The following is a 23,113-nucleotide window of genomic DNA, read 5'->3' as shown; positions in this document are numbered from 1 at the left end:
TCCCACCCGCAACCTCCGCTCTGCTGGTACCAACCTCCTGACACCCCCTCCCCCCCCCCATCCGGACCAAATTCAGATCCTGGGGGGACAGGGCCTTCTCCATCGCTGCTCCCACCCTCTGGAACTCACTACCTCACACCATCAGAGACTCCTCCTCACTCACCACATTCAAAACATCACTCAAGACCCACTTGTTCAACACTGCATTCAACATTTAACCCACAGCATTTAACCCCTGACTATCTCTTCTCCTTCTCCTTCCTTTTGCTTTGATTATTTACCTATTGATTTTTGTCTTTTTGCAATTGTTTTTTGTACTCTGTCAAAGCGTCTTTGGGCTTCTTGAAAAGCACTGTATAAAATAAATGTGTTATTATTATTATTAAACACAGACCAGAGAAACCATGAATGGGATGGGAATACAATTACAAATAACATTTCCATTCGTTCGTAACATACATAGCAAAATAATAATAATATTAATAATAAGCGTAATTAGACTAATTACACATAGATTCAAAATTGATACAAAACTAAAAAAAACAAAAAAACAAATTGCAATGCGTTTCGGAGGACCTCCACCGAACCCCTGAGACTGCCTCACTGAATCCCTGGGGTTCGGTCGAACCCAGGTTCAGAATCACGGCCTTAGGCTCTCAGATTCCCTCCATCTTCCCTCAGTCCCTCAGATTCCCTCAGTCTCTCAGATTCCCTCCGTATCTCAGATTCCCTCCATATCTCAGATTCCCTCCGTCTCTCAGATTCCCTCTCTCTCAGATTCCCTCCGTATCTCAGATTCCCTCCATCTTCCCTCAGTCCCTCAGATTCCCTCAGTCTCTCAGATTCCCTCCGTATCTCAGATTCCCTCCATATCTCAGATTCCCTCCGTCTCAGATTCCCTCCGTCTCTCAGATTCCCTCCGTATCTCAGATTCCCTCCGTATCTCAGATTCCCTCCGTCTCTCAGATTCCCTCCATATCTCAGATTCCCTCCGTCTCTCAGATTCCCTGCGTCTCTCAGATTCCCTCCATATCTCAGATTCCCTCAGTCTCTCAGATTCCCTCCGTATCTCAGATTCCCTCCATATCTCAGATTCCCTCCGTCTCTCAGATTCCCTCTGTCTCTCAGATTCCCTACGTATCTCAGATTCCCTCCGTCTCTCAGATTCCCTCCGTATCTCAGATTCCCTCCGTATCTCAGATTCCCTCAGTCTCTCAGATTCCCTCCATCTCTCAGATTCCCTCAGTCTCTCAGATTCCCTCAGTCTCTCAGATTCCCTCAGTCTCTCAGATTCCCTCAGTCTCTCAGATTCCCTCCGTCTCTCAGATTCCCTCCGTCTCTCAGATTCCCTCAGTCTCTCAGATTCCCTCAGTCTCTCAGATCCCGTCACGCGACCTTCAAAAACCTGCATGTTGAAAAAACGACTGACTGAGAAATTTGGTGACGCCATCGACTTCCACTTGTTTGGGAACCGGCTAGTTGTCCATTCCACTGCGGTCAATCCGATATCGTATTCTGCGGCTACAATTGAAGGAAATGGTCTACGTGAATCTGATTTGACAATAGCATTTTCAAAGCTGATTCGACGTAAACTTTCACAGAGGTATGATATCAAATGGCCCCTTGAACCAGATGAGCTGTTTGATCTACTCGATAGTCACAGACCTCTTCACTGTATCTTCAATGCCATTTCTTGGTCAATCAATCCCAGGAGATCTACAAACGCATTTGGGTATGCTACGGCTACAAGCAACGCTGAAGCGGAGAAAATTTCAGCTATAACTCAGAGCTGGGAAAAAATGGTCAAAGGTGAGCGATCACCATTAGGAACTGCTTTGAGTTTGACCATACATAGAATCACTGGTAGCAAAGAGGCAACTACTCTCTTGAATCGATGTGGCGTTGGAATACCATACACAGATGTCCGTGACTTGAACAATAATTGGGCAAAGTCCATCAGCATGGAGCACAAGAAGATGCTACCTCCAGGTTTCGTCAAGGGTCGAAGTGTACATATAACATTTGATAACTCAGATGGTAAACAGCAGACGCTGACGGGAGCCCAAACTACTCATCACACAACTGGTACAATATTCCAGGCTGTACATGCTGATGATACCGCCGCTGGCAACACTTCAAAACTTAAACAGTCCAATATCATTGAGCAAGAGGAGCCTGACTATGGAGCATCCAAAATCCCTAAGAAAAGAGCACCCCCTCCATCCTTTCCCGACTTCAATGATGACTACAGAGATTCACAAGTGTTACACGATGCTCTGGAACGGAATATTGCTTGGGTTCTCGTTGGTACTGTTGGTGACGACTGCCTAGAAGAATACTTTCCTGAGATTGATAAAGACGTGCTGGGACCTGTAGGTTCTGCGCGTCACATGAAAACTGGAGTGGAAATTAACCAAGGTATTGTCAGTGGATTGTTGTTATCAACCGAAGCAGGAGAGAAACAATTCCAAGACTTTGTTAACCTTAGACTCAAGGCTACTGGAGAAGGCAGAATGAACATTTTTGACAGGATTGTGAATCTCAAGATCAAAACGGGCATGGAGAAGGTCAAGAAAAATCCAAAGGCAGTGAACGTTCTCAAGGAGGATCGACAAGCATTTGGTGTGTTGGTAGGAAAGGCAACTACCCCTGAAGAGGCACATTCACACCCCCTGACAACTATTCCACTTGCCCTTGCCACACCAGAACGAGACATTCGACAAGGTTCTAAAGCAGCGCTGAGGAACTACCTTATTGAGGAATCTTCATCAACTACAGAGGAACCGCCAAATAGAAGCAACTGGCTGATTGACGGAATGGCAGCTGTAAAGTCAATCCCGGCTCAACAGACTTGGGGAGAATACACTGATGCCCTATTGAAATTCTGCATGCCACCAAGCCAGTCAAACCCAAAACAGCTTGGGATCATATTTGATTCCTACTGTACGTCCACTACAAAGGAGTTAACCCAACGACGCCGAGGGATCTCTGGTAGAAGAACCCACATCACAAGCCCCGAGCAGAGTATGCCCAGAGGCAAAGATTGGGACGCATTTCTGCATAATGCTGAAAACAAGACTGAGCTGATTAAATTTATGGTCACTTACTTCAAAAGTGATTCAGTCAGATCGAAACTCAGAATTCCACTCACCGTGACAGAGGAACAGAATACATGGTTGATCACGCAAACTAAGTTTGAACAACTTGAATCCTGCAACCATCATGAGGCTGACACCAGGCTTGTTCTTCATGCAAGCAAGTGCGAAGGTCCGGTTGTGATTAAGGCTTCAGATACAGATGTACTGATCCTCTTGAGCTATGCCTATTCTGTCTGCAAACCACCACAAGACTGGTTCATGAAGATTGACCATCGGTACGTCAGTGTCAAGAAACTAACGACTCATTTTGGAGATGAAGTGTGTCAAACTCTCCCAGCATATCATAGCATTACTGGATGTGACACGACATCATTCCCATTTCGCATCGGCAAAATCAAGCCATTGAAGAAGATGTTGAAACAAGAGAAATCCCATCTACTCTCTCAGCTGGGCAGATCAAATCAATCTTTTCAAGATGCTACCAGTGCTAAATGCTTCTTCAGAACCTGCATGTATTCTGGAAGTGAACAAGAAAGCTTTGTTGAAACAAGGATCCGAACGTACAACACTCAAAAGGTGAAATCTAGTTCCAGCATCCTTCCAGACGAGAGTAGCACCAATGAACACCTCAAGAGGAGTGACCTTCAGGCATGGGTGTGGTACCAGTGTCTCAAGCAAAACATTGAGTATCCTTCTATCACTGACAGAGGATGGGAAAATACAGATGATGGTATCAGGCCAATATGGTTTACCTGCCCGCAACTCCCTCCAAGCCTCTCCAAGAAAAAGAGCAAGAAAAGACAAATTCAAAGTAAGTATACTAAAAATATATCATTACTTTGATCATTGCTTTTCGTTCCTGTCATAAAGTTCCTCCAATGTATTCCCACTGGCAGTGCATTCATCCAGATTAAATATGTGTAACCTTCCACTTACAGGTCTCGCGGAGTATGATGCAGATTTAGAAGATGCAGTAGAAGAGAGAAGCCAGCCTTCAAGGAAGAAGAGACACAGGAATACAAGCAGAAAACATGTACAAGACAGTGAAGTTCACTGTAGAGAAAGAGAAAAGCAAGGTAGATAAGTCCAAAATGCAATCGTAATTTTGTTATTTTTATATGATTTACTGTTTTGAATCCCGACTATATCCATTCACATTTTTTATAGGTATCGGTGGGGCAGAAGAAAGAGCAGAAGAATCTGAAGTTGATGAAGAGTACCAAGGAGATGGGGAAAATTCGGAGAGCACCATGGAACAACTTTCTTCGGATACCTGTGGACTTTATTCAGACTTTCAGAGTGAAGAGAGTGATCTTGATCTTGATCTTAGTAACTGAGGACTATGTGCCTTTTGAACAACATATTTTTCCCAAAGCATAACCAAAGCCGGGGATCATATTGAATGGGAATTCAGATACATTTTATAAACCTGTGTAGTTTGGTAGACGAAGCAAAACTGACTAGGAGCCGTTCAGCGGCAGCCATCTTGGATTTATTGTTCATCCATGATTTAGGGGATGATCTATTGAGCTAGTGTCATGATAAACCAACTAAATGGATAACCAGACTTTGGAAACCAAGAAATTGAATCAAAATGTATTGTAATATATATTATGGAGCACAAGACATGACTGAATCTGCCACATCGGTGGCCAGTATTGGCAGCCATCTTAGATTTCTTTATGAACCAATGATTTCACTGAAATAAAAAGTACAAATATGGATTCCTTGACCCCAAAAACATATGACTGGACACCAAAATTATAATCATATCACACTCGGAACTGAAGTTATAGCAGTTTCCGTAATACGGAAGTTGCCCGGCGGCCATTTTGTTAATAAAGTACCGATTGTTAATTTTTATGGCTGAGTTATGACTGAGTTATCTTTCTTTATCATAATAGGCCACAATCAGTTGAAAAAAAATCATCTATGGGTAAAAGCAACTCTCAGAAATACTATTTTAGCTATTCTGGTGGCCATTTTGGATTTTTGGCCGCCATCTTGGATTTGAGGCAAATTTCAGGGTGGCCCACAAGCTTATTCGACAGAGTATGATCAAAAGTATATAAATCCACTGAGAAAACCTTGACTGGAAAACGGCGCCATTTCTGCCTGGCATGGACCTGTCTATGATGGGGCCCTCGTGAAACTCGCCCGACAGCTGCCCTCAGGGCACTTATGAGGAGCATCGGTCCGAGTATGGAAATATGGCGCGATTATTTGGCAGCGCTGGTCGTGAAATGGTTACGGGGGACTGAGGGAATAATGCCTTCGTGACTGAGGTAAATATTAGGCCAATGCTCCACAAAAAGGAATGTGAAATGATTAAGAATGATATTTGGGGTTTCTTAAATACAGAATTAAGACAGTTAAACTAAACAATATAACTACGAAATAACTGCTGAACGATGGGGAGATTTATTTCAGGGATAGAGTTTGCAATGGAACCAGGGGACAGCATTTGGAGGTGAATAAAAGGATAAATCGGAACAAAAATATCGCATGTCGAATTTTCACATCGAGGATTCATATAACATTAAATTTTCATCCACCTGGGAAGAGAGACCAGAATTGGTCATGATAAAGGTGGGTTCGAAATAAACCTTCACACGTCACAGGGGTAAATGAATGTAAGGTATCGATTGGTGTACAGTTTAACCTGAGAGGTAAATATAGGGTTTTGTAATCTGTGACGTATTACGAGCTAAAGCAGGAGAGCCTCGATCTCCATAGAAAGTAGATCCCAAACTTCGGTCTGTGCATGGATCCCCTGGATAAAGGTGAGGTGTGGGATTGGTAGAAACGTCGATGCGACTTTCTTTTCTAATTCAAGGTGCAGCATCCAGGTGTGTGTAAGTGTGTTCAGTTACCAGATTTATTGTACAGCGCTCGCCAATGGCTTAAGCACTCAAGCAAGCACTCCATTCGAAGCTGTTGATAAGGAACGGCTGGCTTGGCAAGCGCTAGCAAGCTGCTTGGTGACTGAACACACCCCAGGTGAAATACCAGGTATCAGTTAGTATCTATAAAGCCACAGAGTGAACTACCTGAGTACGAACTTACATGTTCTAGACTGCGAGGGACCTCGACACAAAGTGGCTGTATGTGTCACAATGATAGAGTTACCTGTATAGGTGGTGGCCTTCAGATATTCTTGAGGTTCAGAAGGGGTCCGCAATTCCAAAAACAGGTGGGAATCACTGGTCCTGGCCTATGGGTGTGCGCACCTCTTACTGTCTGTTTTTTTGTTCCTTGCGAAAATATCAGATTTTTACGTATGTTGGTTGGTCTTGTGCATTATTCTATCTGTGTATGTTTGCCTGTATGTTTGTATGTATGTATGTATGTCTGTTTGTATGTATGTCTGTTTTGAATGTATGTATGCATGCATGTTTGTATGTATGTATGTATGTATGTATGTATGTTTGTCTGTATGCATATATGTGTAGTATGTATGTTTGTATGTATATGTATGTCTGTTTGCATGTTTGTATGTATGTATGTCTGTTTGAATGTATGTATGTATGTATGTATGTCTGTTTGAATGTATGTGTGTATGTGTGTATGTATGTATGTATGTATGTATGTGTTACGGAGTCCTCTACAATCCCCTGGTCTCGGTAACCTCCGAACCCAGAGAGGTACCCCGGCAGAAAGATATATATTACTCCGTGTCAAAATCAAGTTCGAAACCACACCAATGGTTATCAACAAAAAGAATATATTAAAAATCACACAGGAATAATGATACAACCATGATAGCCAGCCACCATACAATCAATATCTTAGGATGGTACCATCTGTTAAAGTAATCGAACTCACTGTTCCCAGTACATAGAAAGAACCTCTTCAATGTCTCTATAACCTTCAAGGCAAAGTTGATTCGCTCCGGCGATCGTTGGAACAATGTCAGATCAAGAGCAATCGAGGCGTAGACGGTCGAAGCGACACAGAAGTCACGTGGTCCAACACCCAGCAAACTCGCGGTAGAATGGACACTCTCCAAAGATGCGCGCCGACATACACGTTTGCCGTTCAATCAGCGAATCGCCATGTACTCCTCAAACGCCGCTTTATTGCACAGCCGTCCCCGGCAAACCACTGGAGGATAAGCCCAGCCGACGCGACAAAAACCTTTTCCGATCAAGGCAGCGCGCGGGGCGAAATGGCGGACGGCTCTCACTCGAGCCGCAGCCTCGAGGCGAAGATTCTCCAGAATTTCACCCTTGTACCTGGCTTCGCAGGCTTTTCCACAACTCCAGCGATAACACCGATCGCACAAGACTCCTTTCAAGGACTCAAAGTTCACTCGCCATGTACGCTCGACCACGCTAGGTACGGAGCTTTTTTTAGACCGCGTCGTTTCACTGTCCTCACGCCTTCTTCTTCCTCGCTCCTTTTCTTCCGGGTCACGATCCGATTTCCTGTCTCATTTTTACCATGAGCGCTTTTAACCTTTTAACCACAATAACCATTTCCCTTAAACAACAATACCCATAATACTTAGAACCCACAATAATAATCATGACAGCAATAATAATAATAAGTGCCGAATCCGTAACAGTATGTCTGTTTGAATGTATGTATGTATGTCTGTACGTCTGTATGTATGTATGTATGTATGTATGTATGTATGTATGTATGTATGTATGTATGTCAATCACCGGTATGTCACAAATTTAAACCGATCTTTACGAAACTTCACTAAATGGTGGAGTTGGTCACAAGGAAGAAGCCTATTGGTTTTGAGGTCAAAAGGTGAACATAGGACAAAAGGTCAACAACTTTGTCAAATTTCTAAAATCCTCAATTTTCATCTGATTGACTTGAAATTTGAAGAGGATTTACATATCAGGTCACTGAATTGAACCACCAATTGTTTTGAGGTCTAAAGGTTAAAAGGTCAACATAGGCCAAAGGTCAACAACTTGGGTGGAATTTCTAAAGTCCTCAATTTTCATCTGATTGACTTGAAATTTGAAGAGGATTTACATATCAGGTCACTGAATTCAACCACCAATTGTTTTTGAGGTCTAAAGGTTAAAAGGACAGGCCAAAGGTCATCAACTTGGGTGGAATTCCTAAAGTCCTCAATTTTCATCCGACTGACTTGAAATTTGAAGAGGATTTGCATGTCAGATCACAGAATTCAACCACCAATTACTTTTGAAGCCAAAAGGTCAACATCGGCCAAAGGTCGACAACTTATTTTAGGGATCTCGCAAGTATCGTGCTATGCACAACATATTTCTCGTTTGTTAGTTTGTTTGTGAACAGGATGTCGAAAAAAGTTGTGGACGGATTCGGACGAAATTTGGTGGACAGGTTGGGTGTGTGACAAGAACGAATTGATTCGACTTTGGTGAAGATCCGAATCCTGATCCGGATGCGATAATTTTTTTAATTGATTCTTCACCATTGAGTGATGGAGCTAAAACTGACATATGGGACGATATTTCAAAAAGTTGTGGACGGATTCTGACGAAACATGGTGGACCGGTTGTGTGTCTGACAAGGACGATTCGATTTGATTTTGGTGAAGATCTGAATAAGGATTCGGATATGAGAATTATTTAATTTACAAGTGATTCTTCACCATTGGGAGATCGGGCCAAAAACGATACATAGCAGGATATCTAAAAAAGTTGTGGACAGATTTGGACGAAACTTGGTGGACGGGTTGTGTGTATGACAAGCATGATTCGATTTGATTTTGGTGAAGATCTGAATAAGGATTCGGATATGATAATTATTTAATTTATAAGTGATTCTTCACCATTGGGAGATCGGGCCAAAAACGATACATAGCAGGATATCTCAAAAAGTTGTGGACGGATTTGGACGAAACTTGGTGGACGGGTTGTGTGTATGACAAGCATGATTCGATTTGATTTTGGTGAAGATCTGAATAAGGATTCGGATATGATAATTATTTAATTTATAAGTGATTCTTCACCATTGGGAGATCGGGCCAAAAACGATACATAGCAGGATATCTCAAAAAGTTGTGGACGGATTTGGACGAATCTTGGTGGACGGGTTGTGTGTATGACAAGGATGATTCGATTTGATTTTGGTGAAGATCCGGATCCGGATCCAGCTAGTCGATTTTTAAAGTGATTCTTCACCATTGAGTGATATGGCCAACCAGGCGAAGGTATTCTCTCCACTGAGTGCCGTTCTGGTTTCTTCTGCTGCCTGTGGCTGCTGGTTGCATCATTTCTGTAAGCGCAGCTGTGCTGCTGATGTAGTGCCCCATATTTTCAGTAAGCGGGTACTCAGATTTTGCTGACCTCAGAAGAATGACAGGCTGCATCAACCCACCTGGTGTCATTTCACCAGCACAACAAGGGCCCAGACTGAAGACCCTAAGATCTCAAGCCATCCATCTTAACCGTAAAGCCAACACCAGGCTGATAATCACAGTAAAGACGGTGTGTAATGAACAACTCACCATGGCTCAGAAATAGCCCCATTGTTGGACAATAACGACTGAATGGCACGGGATTTGCTCAGGCACCTGGAGCCATGCCCGAACAAGTTACGGCCTTGGATACTTGGGCCCTTGAGAGGTTATGCATACAGCTTATATAACTTGCAAACCAGCTAGGCCAAGAGAGACGTCAATGGACAGAGGAAGCAGATCAAAGAGATATGTTGGTAAAGTTGCTTTGCTGGGATCCCATCACACCTCGTCACCTCACATCGTTTAAGTCATGCTTTGGTGGGGTTTCCCTTCAAAACGTGGTCCCTCTTGGATGTTCGGTGTTCAACGGAGCTCCATCCTCAGTGGATCCGACTCCGCTGTCGGGAGCATCCTTTGTTGGACTCGCGTTGTCTTGCATGGTTTGGTAACTTGCAGCAGTCCATTCATCATGTTGGTGACTCGCTTAAACACGCAGAAGTGATTCTCTGTGCTGAGACACGTTACATACTGGGCCGGATTCCCACATAGGCCAATTACGTCCGAGCCTAGGGCCAAAATTTCGGGGAGGGGGGGGGGGGGGGGAGGAGGGGGGACAAAATTATGGGTAAAAAAAAAATGTACAGTTCCATCAGAAAGTATTCACACCCCTTCACCTTTTTCAAATTTTGGTGTGTTAAAGACTGAATTTAAACTGGATTAAATTAAGATTTTTTTTGTCACTGATCTACACATAATGTGGATCGACACATCTACACTAATTGATTTTTGTTTTTTTAGAAATTTTTACAAAATAATTAAAAATGAAATACAGAAATATTTAATTTACATAAGTCTATACTTCTATACCCCTGAGTCTATACTTCATAGAAGAGCCTTTCGCACTGATTACAGTTTCGAGTCTTCTTTTGTATATCTGTTTCAGCTTTGCACATCTGGATTTATGGAGTTTCTAACATTCTTCCTTGCAGATTTGCTCAAGCTCTGTAAAGTTGGATGGTGAGCGTCGGTAAACAGCAATCTTCAAGTCTTTCCACAGATTCTCAATGGGATTAAAGTCTGCTCTTCGGCTGGGCCACTGAAGGACTTGTTCTGAAGCAATTCCAGTGTTGCTTTAGCTTTATGCTTGGGGTCATTATTCTGTTGGAACATAAATCTTCGCTGCAGTCTAAGGTCTTTTGCACTCTGAAGCAGGTTCTCCTCGAGGATTTGCCTGTATTTGGCTCCACTCATTGTTCCCTCTATCGTTAGAAGTCTCCCAGTCTCCCAGTTTTGAAACGGGTGAGCAATCACCTGCAATCAACAATCGGCCAGAAAAGACTGAATGCCATTCGTTTACTTGCAATTGAAAACACATTCATGACCTCCCTGTCATTTGATGACATTGTAGAGGAATTCTCCATCAGCAAGACATGATGGAGGCTTCTGTGATCTACACATTGCACATTGGTGGTGCCATTGTCTGCAGGCGCGATGCTTTGTCGAATGGATGAAAAAGTCTGGACAGAGGAACACGACATGGTGGAATAAGGAGGTGGGGGAAGTGGTTAAAGGTTTAACTGTGATGGAAATGAAGAAGGGCAAGGAGTGCAGTAATCTTCATCCTGATGAAGCAGTAGTTACACGGAAGGAAGGATCTCGCCTCAGAGGGGAGGGATCTCGACAGGACAACGCAGTTCTCAGACAAGTGCCGTGGTGGTTTTGGTGCGAGGTGTAGAGGGTGAGGGTCTCAGGTTTGCCGTTGGCAGGGGGCGGGAACAGGTGACGTCGAGGCCACACCCACAAACTGCCACAATATAATTTTGAATTTAATTTAGCGATATCATCATTAGTTAGCCATGGTCATAAAAAGCAAGTAGCCTATGTTCAATAGGAGGTTCAATTTGGTTTGTGTGTCAAGTTTGGTGTGTGTCTAACAAATCTCACACTCACTATGTCTCTCCGAAAAGATCGTCTGGACAACCCTCCCATCTACTTTCCCAACAATCCTCTCCAAGACGTTCTGTCACTCAAGCTTTTGGGTCTCATTATCTGCCATGATCTTTCCTGAGAAAACCTCATTTCCAAGCTGGCCTCCAAAGCCAGTCGCCGACTGGGCATCCTCCGTCATGCGAGGTACTTACTTGGCACACCTGAGCCTCTCACCAAATACAAGGCTTTCATCTGCAGCTCAATGGAATACTGCTCTCCTCTCTGGGCTGGTGCTCCTGCCTCACACCTAGCTCGGCTTCACGCTGTTGAAACCAAAGCTTTCAGAATCATTGGAATCTCCCGCGATGAAGCTAACTCCGAGGGCCTTTCACTCACTCACCGCAGGCAGGTAAGTGGTCTTTCTGTCTTCTACCGACTCATCTCCGGCCTTGCTCCTGCAGCGCTCTCTGTGTTCTGTCCCCCAAATATTCCTACAGGTCGCACAAGATCTGCCAGCAACCCTCTTATGGTTAAATTGCCCAAATCAAGACTCTCTGCTCACCTTCACTCTTTCATTCCCCTTTTCTCCCGCCTCTGGAACAAACTCCCTCACTCTCTTCAATCCCACTCCTCCCTCCAGGTCTTTAAAACAGCTGTTCACCACCATCTCTTGTCTTCCCCCATCCAAAACCTTGATCTTTTCTACCCCCCTTAATTCACCCCAGATCCGCTTTTTTGAAATTCCGATTTCTTTTCTGGAAGTCCTTGGTGTCCTTGTGTTTTATACTTCTCCCATCCCTCCCTTCCCACGCCTCCTCCCCCCAATACAAGTCTTGTTTGCGAGGTATTTGTGTAACGTTCCTGTTCACGCCACCTGCTTGGAATCCGGGCTACAACAGGCTCCGTCATGCAGGGTGCGGTTCCTGCCTTTTGAGGTGTGGTAATCGGTCTCATGGCTGAAGCCTTTGTGGTTTTCACTACATGGGTGGCACGACGACCTAGAGTTATGCAGACACACCTCTAGACCTGTCTAGCCTGGGTTTGAATTCTGACCCACCTATAAAATGTCATCCCGATGTTTCACAGGCAGGGTGATTCATCAATATGTGTATGTCGTCTGTCATCATGACCAAATTCCTGCCCGAGATACGACTGGGAAGGTAATGGCAAAACAACCAGTAAAACCCCTGCTGAGAAACTGCTTCGGCAGCACTGACGCTCTGTAAACAGACTTTGGTACATCACAATCAGACAATCTGACTCAACATTGTTTTTGTAAGTCATGGAAAAGTACACCAATGACTCCTATGTACTTTTCCTGCACATGATCAATGTACAGCGTCCTCTATGAGCCATAAATACATGCATAAATAAACAAAACGTCAGGGTTATGTAGATTGTAAACAATTACAAATTACAAAAAATACAAAGAACCTCATTTTTCATTTCCCTTGGGTCTAGTGAATGTCTAGGTGTCGATTTAAGGATATTTTGATTATATTCTAGCTCACATATAACCCAAGCAAATTGGAGCTATTTAAGGGATCCACTATCCTGGTCTCCCATACAATTTTGGAAAACATTTGATCTTCGATAATCCTTTTCTCGTTGCCAGGGAAGTGATCTCATGGATTCCAAGAAATTGGGCCTAGAATATCTTGGCTGATAGCAGGATGCTGTTCTCCAATATCACGAGTAGGTCAGACTTTCTTTAAGCGACAATGACTCAGACAGGCGGAATTTCTGCGAAGAGCAAGGACATTATGACGCAATGGAAAAACAATTACCTAGGATTAAGTGCTTTGAAAAGTATCAAGTTGCTGTTGACATTACTCAGATCCGCCTGGGCTGTGTTTAGGCCATTTGTCAAATAGTTCAAAGTTGTACACGACACATAAACCGTATTCTCCACTTTGCTGGCTTTCGAGAACATTTCTGACAACTTTAACTGTAAACCTCAGGCAAGCGGTACGAGCCATTCGTTGCATCTTGCATCAGCAATTGGACCCTGAAGGTTTTTTTATATTTTAACAATCACGACGACACACCAACAATGATACACACGAAAAGGACAACCAGACACAAGGACAGACCGAAGAAATCAAGGTAAAACCAAATGACAGCCGGTGTGTCCTCGACAAGTGCATGAAAGCTCAGACCACATCGGTCATTTAATACATGCAAGAAAACAGGGAGTAAGTGTAATCTAATATCTAATATGGTCCGACCTCACCATTCACTCGCAGCATTTAGGAAAAGCAGATTTACCATGCAGGTAAATCCTAAAGAAAAAGCTTTGTCATTTTCGTTTTCTGTGTCAGTTAATATAAAAGTTGGTGACGTCACGAATGTTCACCGAACAGACTCGGTGACGTAATGGATAGAGCATGCAGTCTGTGTCTGGGAGGTCGGCGGAACAAAACCTACTCCGGCCAGGTCAAACCAAAGGCTGGAAATGCTGCTTCCTTACTTGGCGCTCTTCCTTGCTTGTACGTGCTGTACGTGCTGCTTCCTTGCTTGGCGCTCAGCATTTAATGAGGATAAAGCACGGACAAATAACCGTAGGTTGGCCACCACTGCGTGGGCTTGATGGGTCCAATGGCATCCTTCTGCATTGAAATTCCTTGTGAGGAAACTCGGCTAATATATAAAGATTTTTCTAACCAATCACTCAATGGTTAGAAGGTGTAACTCAAAGTCACAATTCCAGGAAAAAATCACAAAACTCTCCAAAACTGTCCATAAACGCTCATGAAGCATCACGTGGCCAAAGACAATGGCACATCACATGATCTTGCACTGGCTCCATCCCTCACGGGTGCTTCCAGGTTTTATGGCGGTATAGTTTGAGAAGTGTCTGTGGGTATTTGTCGTTTATGGATTGTGTACAGTGCTACGAAGTCATAAGCATTTATTATTTACTGATGGTGTACCGTGGTAAGTGGTACAGTGCACATTTTAGGTATTTTACATATATATATATATCCGACAATCGGCCTTCTGTATAAATCACTCTGGTTAGAACAATCATTCAGAACACGTTTAAGTCAATGCATATTTACGCTGTATTCATGATTCACATTGCTGAAAAACCAATCATACTAAAATACACCATTTGTGTCTGTCCGTCTGTCTGATGAATTTTTAACGCCAATACATTCCGTCATTACTTATCCAATCTCAACGAAACTTGACAGGATGACCAAGGGTTACATAATGAAAGTTGTAGCGCATTCATTTGCCCCCCCATCCCCAAGGGGGTTTTCTCCCCCGAGCGGGTTTTGCCCGCCATTGCCATCAATGGGTTGCGTGTTGAGGTGTATAGCCATATTAAGTTAGCTTTATCGTGGCGTTTTTCCAAAGAAGAAGATTTATCTGGTGGTTTTCCAAAGACGCTTTTAATAACAAAATTGATGATAATCGCATATTAGCCGGTGAAGCCGGTGTTGTGAATAAACGCGTACGTATTATGTTGAAAACCAGATTATGCTGGATCCCTTGGCTTGAGAATTCCGAAGCTGAGATGCACAAAATCGCTCGATGGAGGCCGCCATCTTGCGGATGCAGAAGTATACATAACAAATTGAAAAAAGTTCAATAGGAGTTTGTTTCACCCGTCTTTGTTTGATTCACAATCTTAGCACCTCTAATTCACAATTCACAATTTAGCTCTTTCACGAGCATCGATCTTGTATACAAAAAAAAACAAACAAACAAAAAAAACCCTCTAATTTGTAATTAAAATACTTTAAGACCAACCTCTGCCTGCACGGGCCTGGTTATCTTCAACGAAAATCGTCACCAAACATCGGAACCAATGAGATGCGAGCATTTGAAAAAATATTTCAGAAACCAAATCACTCAATGAAGGCCGCCATCTTCCGGATGCGGAAGTATGCATTAAAAAATTCCGAAAAAGTTCAATAGGACTTTGTTTCACCCGTCTTTGTTTGATTCACATTCTTATGAACCTCTAATTTGTAATTAAAATACTTTAAGACCAACCTCGTTATCTTCAACGAAAATCGTCACCAAACACCGGAACCAATGAGATTTGAGCATTTGAAAAAATGTTTTTTTTAAGCTTATTACGTGTTTCGGAGGGTGAAAATTACGAGGCTTATATTTTTAAAAAGCTTATTACGCTTATTACGCATCAAATATTCTAAAATTGACGAAGAATTATTTTTTAGAAATCTCGCGGCCGTAGGGCATAGTTTTTCACAGCCGGAAATATCCGAAGTTGAGACGGAATTCACTGAATTAATCAAGAAGTAAATTTTATCAATTTTAATCTCATCCAGAATGCAAATGGTGTCATTTTAGGTCTGAATTTGCGAAATTTTGTGAGCTGACCAATCAGCGATCAGCTTAGGTCAGCCAATCAGCGCCATCGACACGGTTTGATAAACGACAGTCACACATTGCCGTTGAAACGGCGCTATCGTCTGACCTGTCGGCACTGATCTTACTGCAAGCTAACTTCTTCTGGTGGAGGAAGCCGCCGTGCCCGAAGAGAACCAGTCCTGACAGCGACTGAAGTTAGAAGATGACACACATACTGTGAAAACGTATGTTAAGCCCAGTTAAAATTTCTTAAAATAGGCCTTAAGCTAGCACATCGTATAGGGACGCACCCATGTGGGCAATGCGCGGCGGCGACATTGGTCAGAGCGAGCGGTTCTGCAGTTTTGCTGGTTGCGCAGATGGGAGTCCTCGATTATCGACTGCTGATTGGTTGTTGGAGGGAATTTCCCCGTCATTCCGTGCATGATGAACGAGCGATTACCCATCTACAGCCTCGTTTTATATTTAGTCAGGTTCACTATGTCAATAAATTATATTTCGTTCAAAATCATGGTAGATTAGCAAACCTATACATTTTTGGAAAGGTTATTGCATAAGGAAACTAAAAATCAATGTTTACATTTGGAGAGATACCTGTATGGCGGCCATTTTGGATTTTCAAAATGGCCACTGTAAAATACATATTTTGTTCTATTTCTGCCTCTAATTACCCTAAAAACTTTTTAAAATATACTAAACCTATATTTTCAGGGACAAGGAATCCAATGAAAGTATCGAATTAGTGCTATGGGGAATGGTAAGACACGAATCAAAGGTTTTGAATTGCAAAATACTGTCTTTATATTCGCGATAAGTTGCATAATCAAATACATGTTATCATTTTGTACAGGCAGTTAATTACATCAAAATGTGTCACAATAATTCATATCACCAAACATACACAGGCAGTCAGCAAAATCATATATACACATGCAGTCAGTATAACTTCACATCTACACAGGCAGTCAAGAGAGAGGTGGAAGAGAGAGAGAGGTGGGAGAGAGAGAGGTGGGAGAGAGAGAGGTGAGAGAGAGGTGGGAGAGAGAGAGGTGGGAGAGAGAGAGGTGGGAGAGAGAGAGAGAGGTGGGAGAGAGAGAGGTGGGAGAGAGAGAGGTGGGAGAGAGAGAGGTGGGAGAGAGAGAGAGAGGTGCGAGAGAGAGAGGTGGGAGAGAGAGAGGGGTGGGAGAGAGGTGGGAGAGAGGTGGGAGAGAGAGAGGTGGGATAGAGGTGGGAGAGAGGTGGGAGAGAGGTGGGAGAGAGGTGGGAGAGAGGTGGGAGAGAGAGAGGTGGGAGAGAGAGAGAGGTGGCAGAGAGAGAGAGAGAGGTGAGAGAGAGGTGGGAGAGAGAGAGGGTGGGAGAGAGAGAGAGGTGGCAGAGAGAGAGAGAGAGGTGAGAGAGAGGTGGGAGAGAGAGAGGGTGGGAGAGAGAGAGGGGTGGGAGAGAGGTGGGAGAGAGAGAGGTGTGAGAGAGGTGGGAGAGAGGTGTGTGAGAGAGAGAGAGGTGGGCGAGAGAGAGAGAGGTGGGCGAGAGAGAGAGAGAGGTGGGCGAGAGAGAGAGAGAGGTGGGAGAGAGAGAGAGGTGGGAGAGAGAGAGGTGGGAGAGAGAGAGAGGTGGGAGAGAGAGAGAGAGGTGGGAGAGAGAGAGAGAGGTAGGAGAGAGAGGTGGGAGAGAGAGAGGTGAGAGAGAGGTGGGAGAGAGAGAGGTGGGAGAGAGGTGGGAGAGAGGTGGGAGAGAGGTGGGAGAGAGAGGTGGGAGAGAGAGGTGGGAGAGAGGTGGGAGAGAGGTGGGAGAGAGAGTAGGGAGAGAGAGGTGGGAGAGAGAGAGAGAGGTGGGAGAGAGAGAGAGGTGGGAGAGAGAGAGGTGGGAGAGAGACAGGTGGGAGAGAGAGAGGTGAGAGAGAGGTGGGAGAGAGAGAGGTGGGAGAGAGGTGGGAGAGAGGTGGGACAGAGGTGGGAGAGAGGTGGGAGAGAGGTGGGAGAGAGAGGTGGGAGAGAGACGTGGGAGAGAGAGGTGGGAGGCAGAGGTGGGAGAGAGAGGTGGGAGAGAGAGGTGGGAGAGAGGTGGGAGAGAGAGGTGGGAGAGAGAGAGAGAGGTGGGAGAGAGAGAGGTGGGAGAGAGAGGTGGGAGAGAGGTGGGAGAGAGAGAGGTGGGAGAGAGAGAGAGGTGGGAGAGAGAGAGAGGTGGGAGAGAGAGAGGTGGGGGAGAGAGGTGGGGGAGAGAGGTGGGGGAGAGAGGTGGGAGAGAGGTGGGAGAGAGTTGGGAGAGAGGTGGGAGAGAGGTGGGAGAGAGGTGGGAGAGAGGTGGGAGAGAGAGGGGTGGGAGAGAGGTGGGAGAGAGAGGTGGGAGAGAGAGGTGGGAGAGAGAGGTGGGAGAGAGAGAGATGTGGGAGAGAGAGAGAGGTGGGAGAGAGAGAGAGAGGTGGGAGAGAGAGAGAGGTGGGAGAGAGAGAGGTGGGAGAGAGAGAGAGAGGTGGGAGAGAGAGAGAGGTGGGAGAGAGAGAGAGAGGTGGGAGAGAGAGAGAGGTGGGAGAGAGGTGGGAGAGAGGTGGGAGAGAGAGAGGTGAGAGAGAGAGGTGGGAGAGAGAGAGGTGGGAGAGAGGTGGGAGAGAGGTGGGACAGAGGTGGGAGAGAGACGTGAGAGAGAGACATGGGAGAGAGAGGTGGGAGAGAGATGTGGGAGAGAGAGTTGTGAGAGAGAGGTGGGAGAGAGAGAGAGAGGTGGGAGAGAGAGAGAGAGGTGGGAGAGAGAGAGAGGTGGGAGAGAGAGAGAGGTGGGAGAGAGAGAGAGGTGGGCGAGAGAGAGAGGTGGGAGAGAGAGAGGTGGGAGAGAGGGAGAGGTGGGAGAGAGGGAGAGGTGGGAGAGAGGGAGAGGTGGGAGAGAGGGAGAGGTGGGAGAGAGAGAGGTGGGAGAGAGAGAGAGAGGTGGGAGAGAGAGAGGTGGGAGAGAGAGAGGTGGGAGAGAGGTGGGAAAGAGGTGGGAGAGAGGTGGGAGAGAGAGGTGGGAGAGAGCGAGAGGTGGGAGAGAGAGAGAGGGAGGTGGGAGAGAGAGGTAAAGTGGTTTCCTGCACCAACACAAGTGCGAAAAGTGGTTTTTCCACACTAATACAAGTGCAAAAGTGGTTTTTCCACACTAATACGAGTGCAAAAGTGGTTTTTCAACACCAAAACAAGTGCGAAAAGTGGTTTTTCAACACTATCACAAGTGCAAAAAGTGGTTTTTCCACACTAATACAAGTGCAAAAGTGGTTTTTCAACACCAACACAAGTGCAAAAAGTAGTTTTTCAACACTATCACAAGTGCAAAAAGTGTTTTTTCCACACTAATACAAGTGCAAAAGTGGTTTTTCAACACTAACAGAAGTGCGAAAAGTGGTTTTTCAACACCATCACAAGTGCAAAAAGTGTTTTTTCCACACTAATACAAGTGCAAAAGTGGTTTCCTGCACCAACACAAGTGCGAAAAGTGGTTTTTCCACACTAATACAAGTGCAAAAAGTGGCTTTTCCACACTAATACGAGTGCAAAAGTGGTTTTTCAACACCAACACAAGTGCGAAAAGTGGTTTTTCAACACTAACACAAGTGCAAAAAGTGGTTTTTCAACACTATCACAAGTGCAAAAAGTGGTTTTTCAACACTAACAGAAGTGCGAAAAGTGGTTTTTCAACACCATCACAAGTGCAAAAAGTGTTTTTTCCACACTAATACAAGTGCAAAAGTGGTTTCCTGCACCAACACAAGTGCGAAAAGTGGTTTTTCAACACTATCACAAGTGCAAAAAGTGGTTTTTCCACACTAATACAAGTGCAAAAGTGGTTTTTCAACACCAACACAAGTGCGAAAAGTGGTTTTTCAACACTAACACAAGTGCAAAAAGTGGTTTTTCAACACTATCACAAGTGCAAAAAGTGTTTTTTCCACACTAATACAAGTGCAAAAGTGTTTTTTCAACACTAACACAAGTGCGAAAAGTGGTTTTTCAACACTAACACAAGTGCGAAAAGTGGTTTTTCAACACTATCACAAGTGCAAAAAGTGTTTTTACCACACGAATACAAGTGCAAAAGTGGTTTCCTGCAACAACACAGGTGCAAAAAGTGGATTTTCAACACTAACACAAGTGCGAAAAGTGGTTTTTCAACACTATCAAGTGCAAAAAGTGTTTTTTCCACACCAATACAAGTGCAAAAGTGGTTTTTCAACACTAACACAAGTGTGAAAAGTGGTTTTTCAACACTAACACAAGTGCAAAAAGTGGTTTTTCAACACTATCAAAAGTGCAAAAAGTGTTTTTCAACACTAACACAAGTGCGAAAAGTGGTTTTTCAACACTAACACAAGTGCGAAAAGTGGTTTTTCAACACTATCACAATTGCAAAACGTGTTTTTTCCACACTAATACAAGTGCAAAAGTGGTTTCCTGCACCAACACAAGTGCGAACAGTGGTTTTTCAACACCAACAAAAGTTCGAAAAGTGTTTTTTCCACACTATCACAAGTGCAAAAAGACTTTTTTCCACACTAATACAAGTGCAAAAAGTGTTTTTTCCACACTAATACAAGTGCAAAAGTGGTTTCCTGCACTAATACAAGTGCAAAAGTGGTTTTTCAACACAAACACACGTGCGAAAAGTGGTTTTTCAACACTAATACAAGTGCAAAAAGTGTTTTTTCCACACCAATACAAGTGCAAAAGTGGTTGCCTGCATCAACACAAGTGCGAAATGTGGATTTTCAACACTAACACAAGTGCGAAGAGTGGTTTTTCAACACTATCACAAGTGCAAAAAGTGTTTTTTCCACACTAATACAAGTGTGAAAAGTGGTTTTTCAACACTATCACAAGTGCAAAAAGTGTTTTTCCACACTAATATAAGTGCAAAAGTGGTTTCCTGCACCAACAAGTGCGAAAAGTGGTTTTTCAACACTAACACAAGTGCGAAAAGTGGTTTTTCAACACTATCACAAGTGCAAAAAGTGTTTTTCCACACTAATATAAGTGCAAAAGTGGTTTCCTGCACCAACAAGTGCGAAAGTGGTTTTTCAACACTAACACAAGTGCGAAACGTGGTTTTTCAACACTATCACAAGTGCGAAAAGTGGTTTTTCCACACCAATACAAGTGCAAAAGTGGTTTTTCAACACTAACACAAGTGCGAAAAGTGGTTTTTCAACACTAACACAAGTGCGAAAAGTGGTTTTTCAACACTATCACAAGTGCAAAAAGTGTTTTTCAACACTAACACAAGTGCGAAAAGTGGTTTTTCAACACCAACACAAGTGCGAAAAGTGGTTTTTCAACACTATCACAAGTGCAAAAAGTGTTTTTTCCACACCAATACAAGTGCAAAAGTGGTTTCCTGCACCAACACAAGTGCGAAAAGTGGTTTTTCAACACTAACACAAGTGCGAAAAGTGGTTTTTCAACACTATCACAAGTGCAAAAAGTGTTTTTTCCACACTAATACAAGTGCAAAAGTGGTTTCCTGCACCAACACAAGTGCGAAAAGTGGTTTTTCAACACTATCACAAGTGCAAAAAGAGTTTTTTCCACACGAATACAAGTGCAAAAAGTGTTTTTTCCACACTAATACAAGTGGAAAAGTGGTTTCCTGCACTAATACAAGTGCAAAAGTGGTTTTTCAACACTATCACAAGTGCAAAAAGTATTTTTTCAACATTATCACAAGTGCAAAAAGTGTTTTTTCCACACTAATACAAGTGCAAAAGTGGTTTTTCCACACTAATACAAGTGCAAAAGTGGTTTTTCAACACCAACACAAGTGCGAAGAGTGCTTTTTCAACACTATCACAAGTGCAAAAAGTGTTTTTTTCCACACTATCACAAGTGCAAAAGTGGTTTCCTGCACCAACACAAGTGCGAAAAGTGGTTTTTCAACACTAACACAAGTGTGAAAAGTGGTTTTTCAACACTATCACAAGTGCAAAAAGTGTTTTTTCCACACTAATACAAGTGCAAAAGTGGTTTTTCCACACTAATACGAGTGCAAAAGTGGTTTTTCAACACCAAAACAAGTGCGAAAAGTGGTTTTTCAACACTATCACAAGTGCAAAAAGTGGTTTTCCCACACTAATACAAGTGCAAAAGTGGTTTTTCAACACCAACACAAGTGCGAAAAGTGGTTTTTCAACACTAACACAAGTGCAAAAAGTGGTTTTTCAACACTATCACAAGTGCAAAAAGTGTTTTTTCCACACTAATACAAGTGCAAAAGTGGTTTCCTGCACCAACACAAGTGCGAACAGTGGTTTTTCAACACCAACACAAGTGCGAACAGTGGTTTTTCAACATCAACACAAGTGCGAAAAGTGTTTTTTCCACACTATCACAAGTGCAAAAAGACTTTTTTCCACACTCATACAAGTGCAAAAATTGTTTTTTCCACACTAATACAAGTGCAAAAGTGGTTTCCTGCACTAATACAAGTGCGAAAAGTGGTTTTTCAACACTAACACAAGTGCGAAAAGTGGTTTTTCTACACTAATACAAGTGCAAAAGTGGTTTCCTGCACCAACACAGGTGCGAAAAGTGGTTTTTCAACACTAACACAAGTGCGAAAAGTGGTTTTTCAACACTATCCCAAGTGCAAAAAGTGGTTTTTCCACACCAATACAAGTGCAAAAGTGGTTTTTCAACACTAACACAAGTGCGAAAAGTGGTTTTTCAACACTAACACAAGTGCGAAAAGTGGTTTTTCAACACTATCACAAGTGCAAAAAGTGTTTTTCAACACTAACACAAGTGCGAAAAGTGGTTTTTCAACACTAACACAAGTGCAAAAAGTGGTTTTTCAACACTATCACAAGTGCAAAAAGTGTTTTTTCCACACTAATACAAGTGCAAAAGTGTTTTTTCAACACTAACACAAGTGCGAAAAGTGGTTTTTCAACACTAACACAAGTGCGAAAAGTGGTTTTTCAACACTATCACAAGTGCAAAAAGTGTTTTTACCACACGAATACAAGTGCAAAAGTGGTTTCCTGCAACAACACAGGTGCAAAAAGTGGATTTTCAACACTAACACAAGTGCGAAAAGTGGTTTTTCAACACTATCAAGTGCAAAAAGTGTTTTTTCCACACCAATACAAGTGCAAAAGTGGTTTTTCAACACTAACACAAGTGTGAAAAGTGGTTTTTCAACACTAACACAAGTGCAAAAAGTGGTTTTTCAACACTATCAAAAGTGCAAAAAGTGTTTTTCAACACTAACACAAGTGCGAAAAGTGGTTTTTCAACACTAACACAAGTGCGAAAAGTGGTTTTTCAACACTATCACAAGTGCAAAACGTGTTTTTTCCACACTAATACAA

General features: G+C 43.3%; 1 protein-coding gene across 1 annotated transcript; it reads left to right on the top strand.

Annotated features, from left to right (window-relative positions):
- The first annotated feature begins 1,409 nt into the window (after positions 1 to 1,409).
- Positions 1,410 to 5,238, top strand: LOC144890710 (uncharacterized). Its single transcript, XM_078772267.1, has 3 exons — positions 1,410 to 3,909; positions 4,037 to 4,174; positions 4,266 to 5,238. Exons 1-3 carry the CDS (start codon positions 1,410 to 1,412, stop codon positions 4,433 to 4,435), a joined length of 2,808 nt encoding a protein of 935 aa, XP_078628393.1. The 3' UTR covers positions 4,436 to 5,238.
- The last annotated feature ends 17,875 nt before the right edge of the window (positions 5,239 to 23,113 follow it).

This window comes from Myxine glutinosa, chromosome 2 (genome assembly GCF_964187855.1).
Source record: "Myxine glutinosa chromosome 2, kmMyxGlut1.1, whole genome shotgun sequence".
NCBI lineage: Eukaryota > Metazoa > Chordata > Myxini > Myxiniformes > Myxinidae > Myxine > Myxine glutinosa.
The sequence above is the reverse complement of the archived record's forward strand: the minus strand, read 5'-3'. Positions and strand labels throughout refer to the sequence as shown.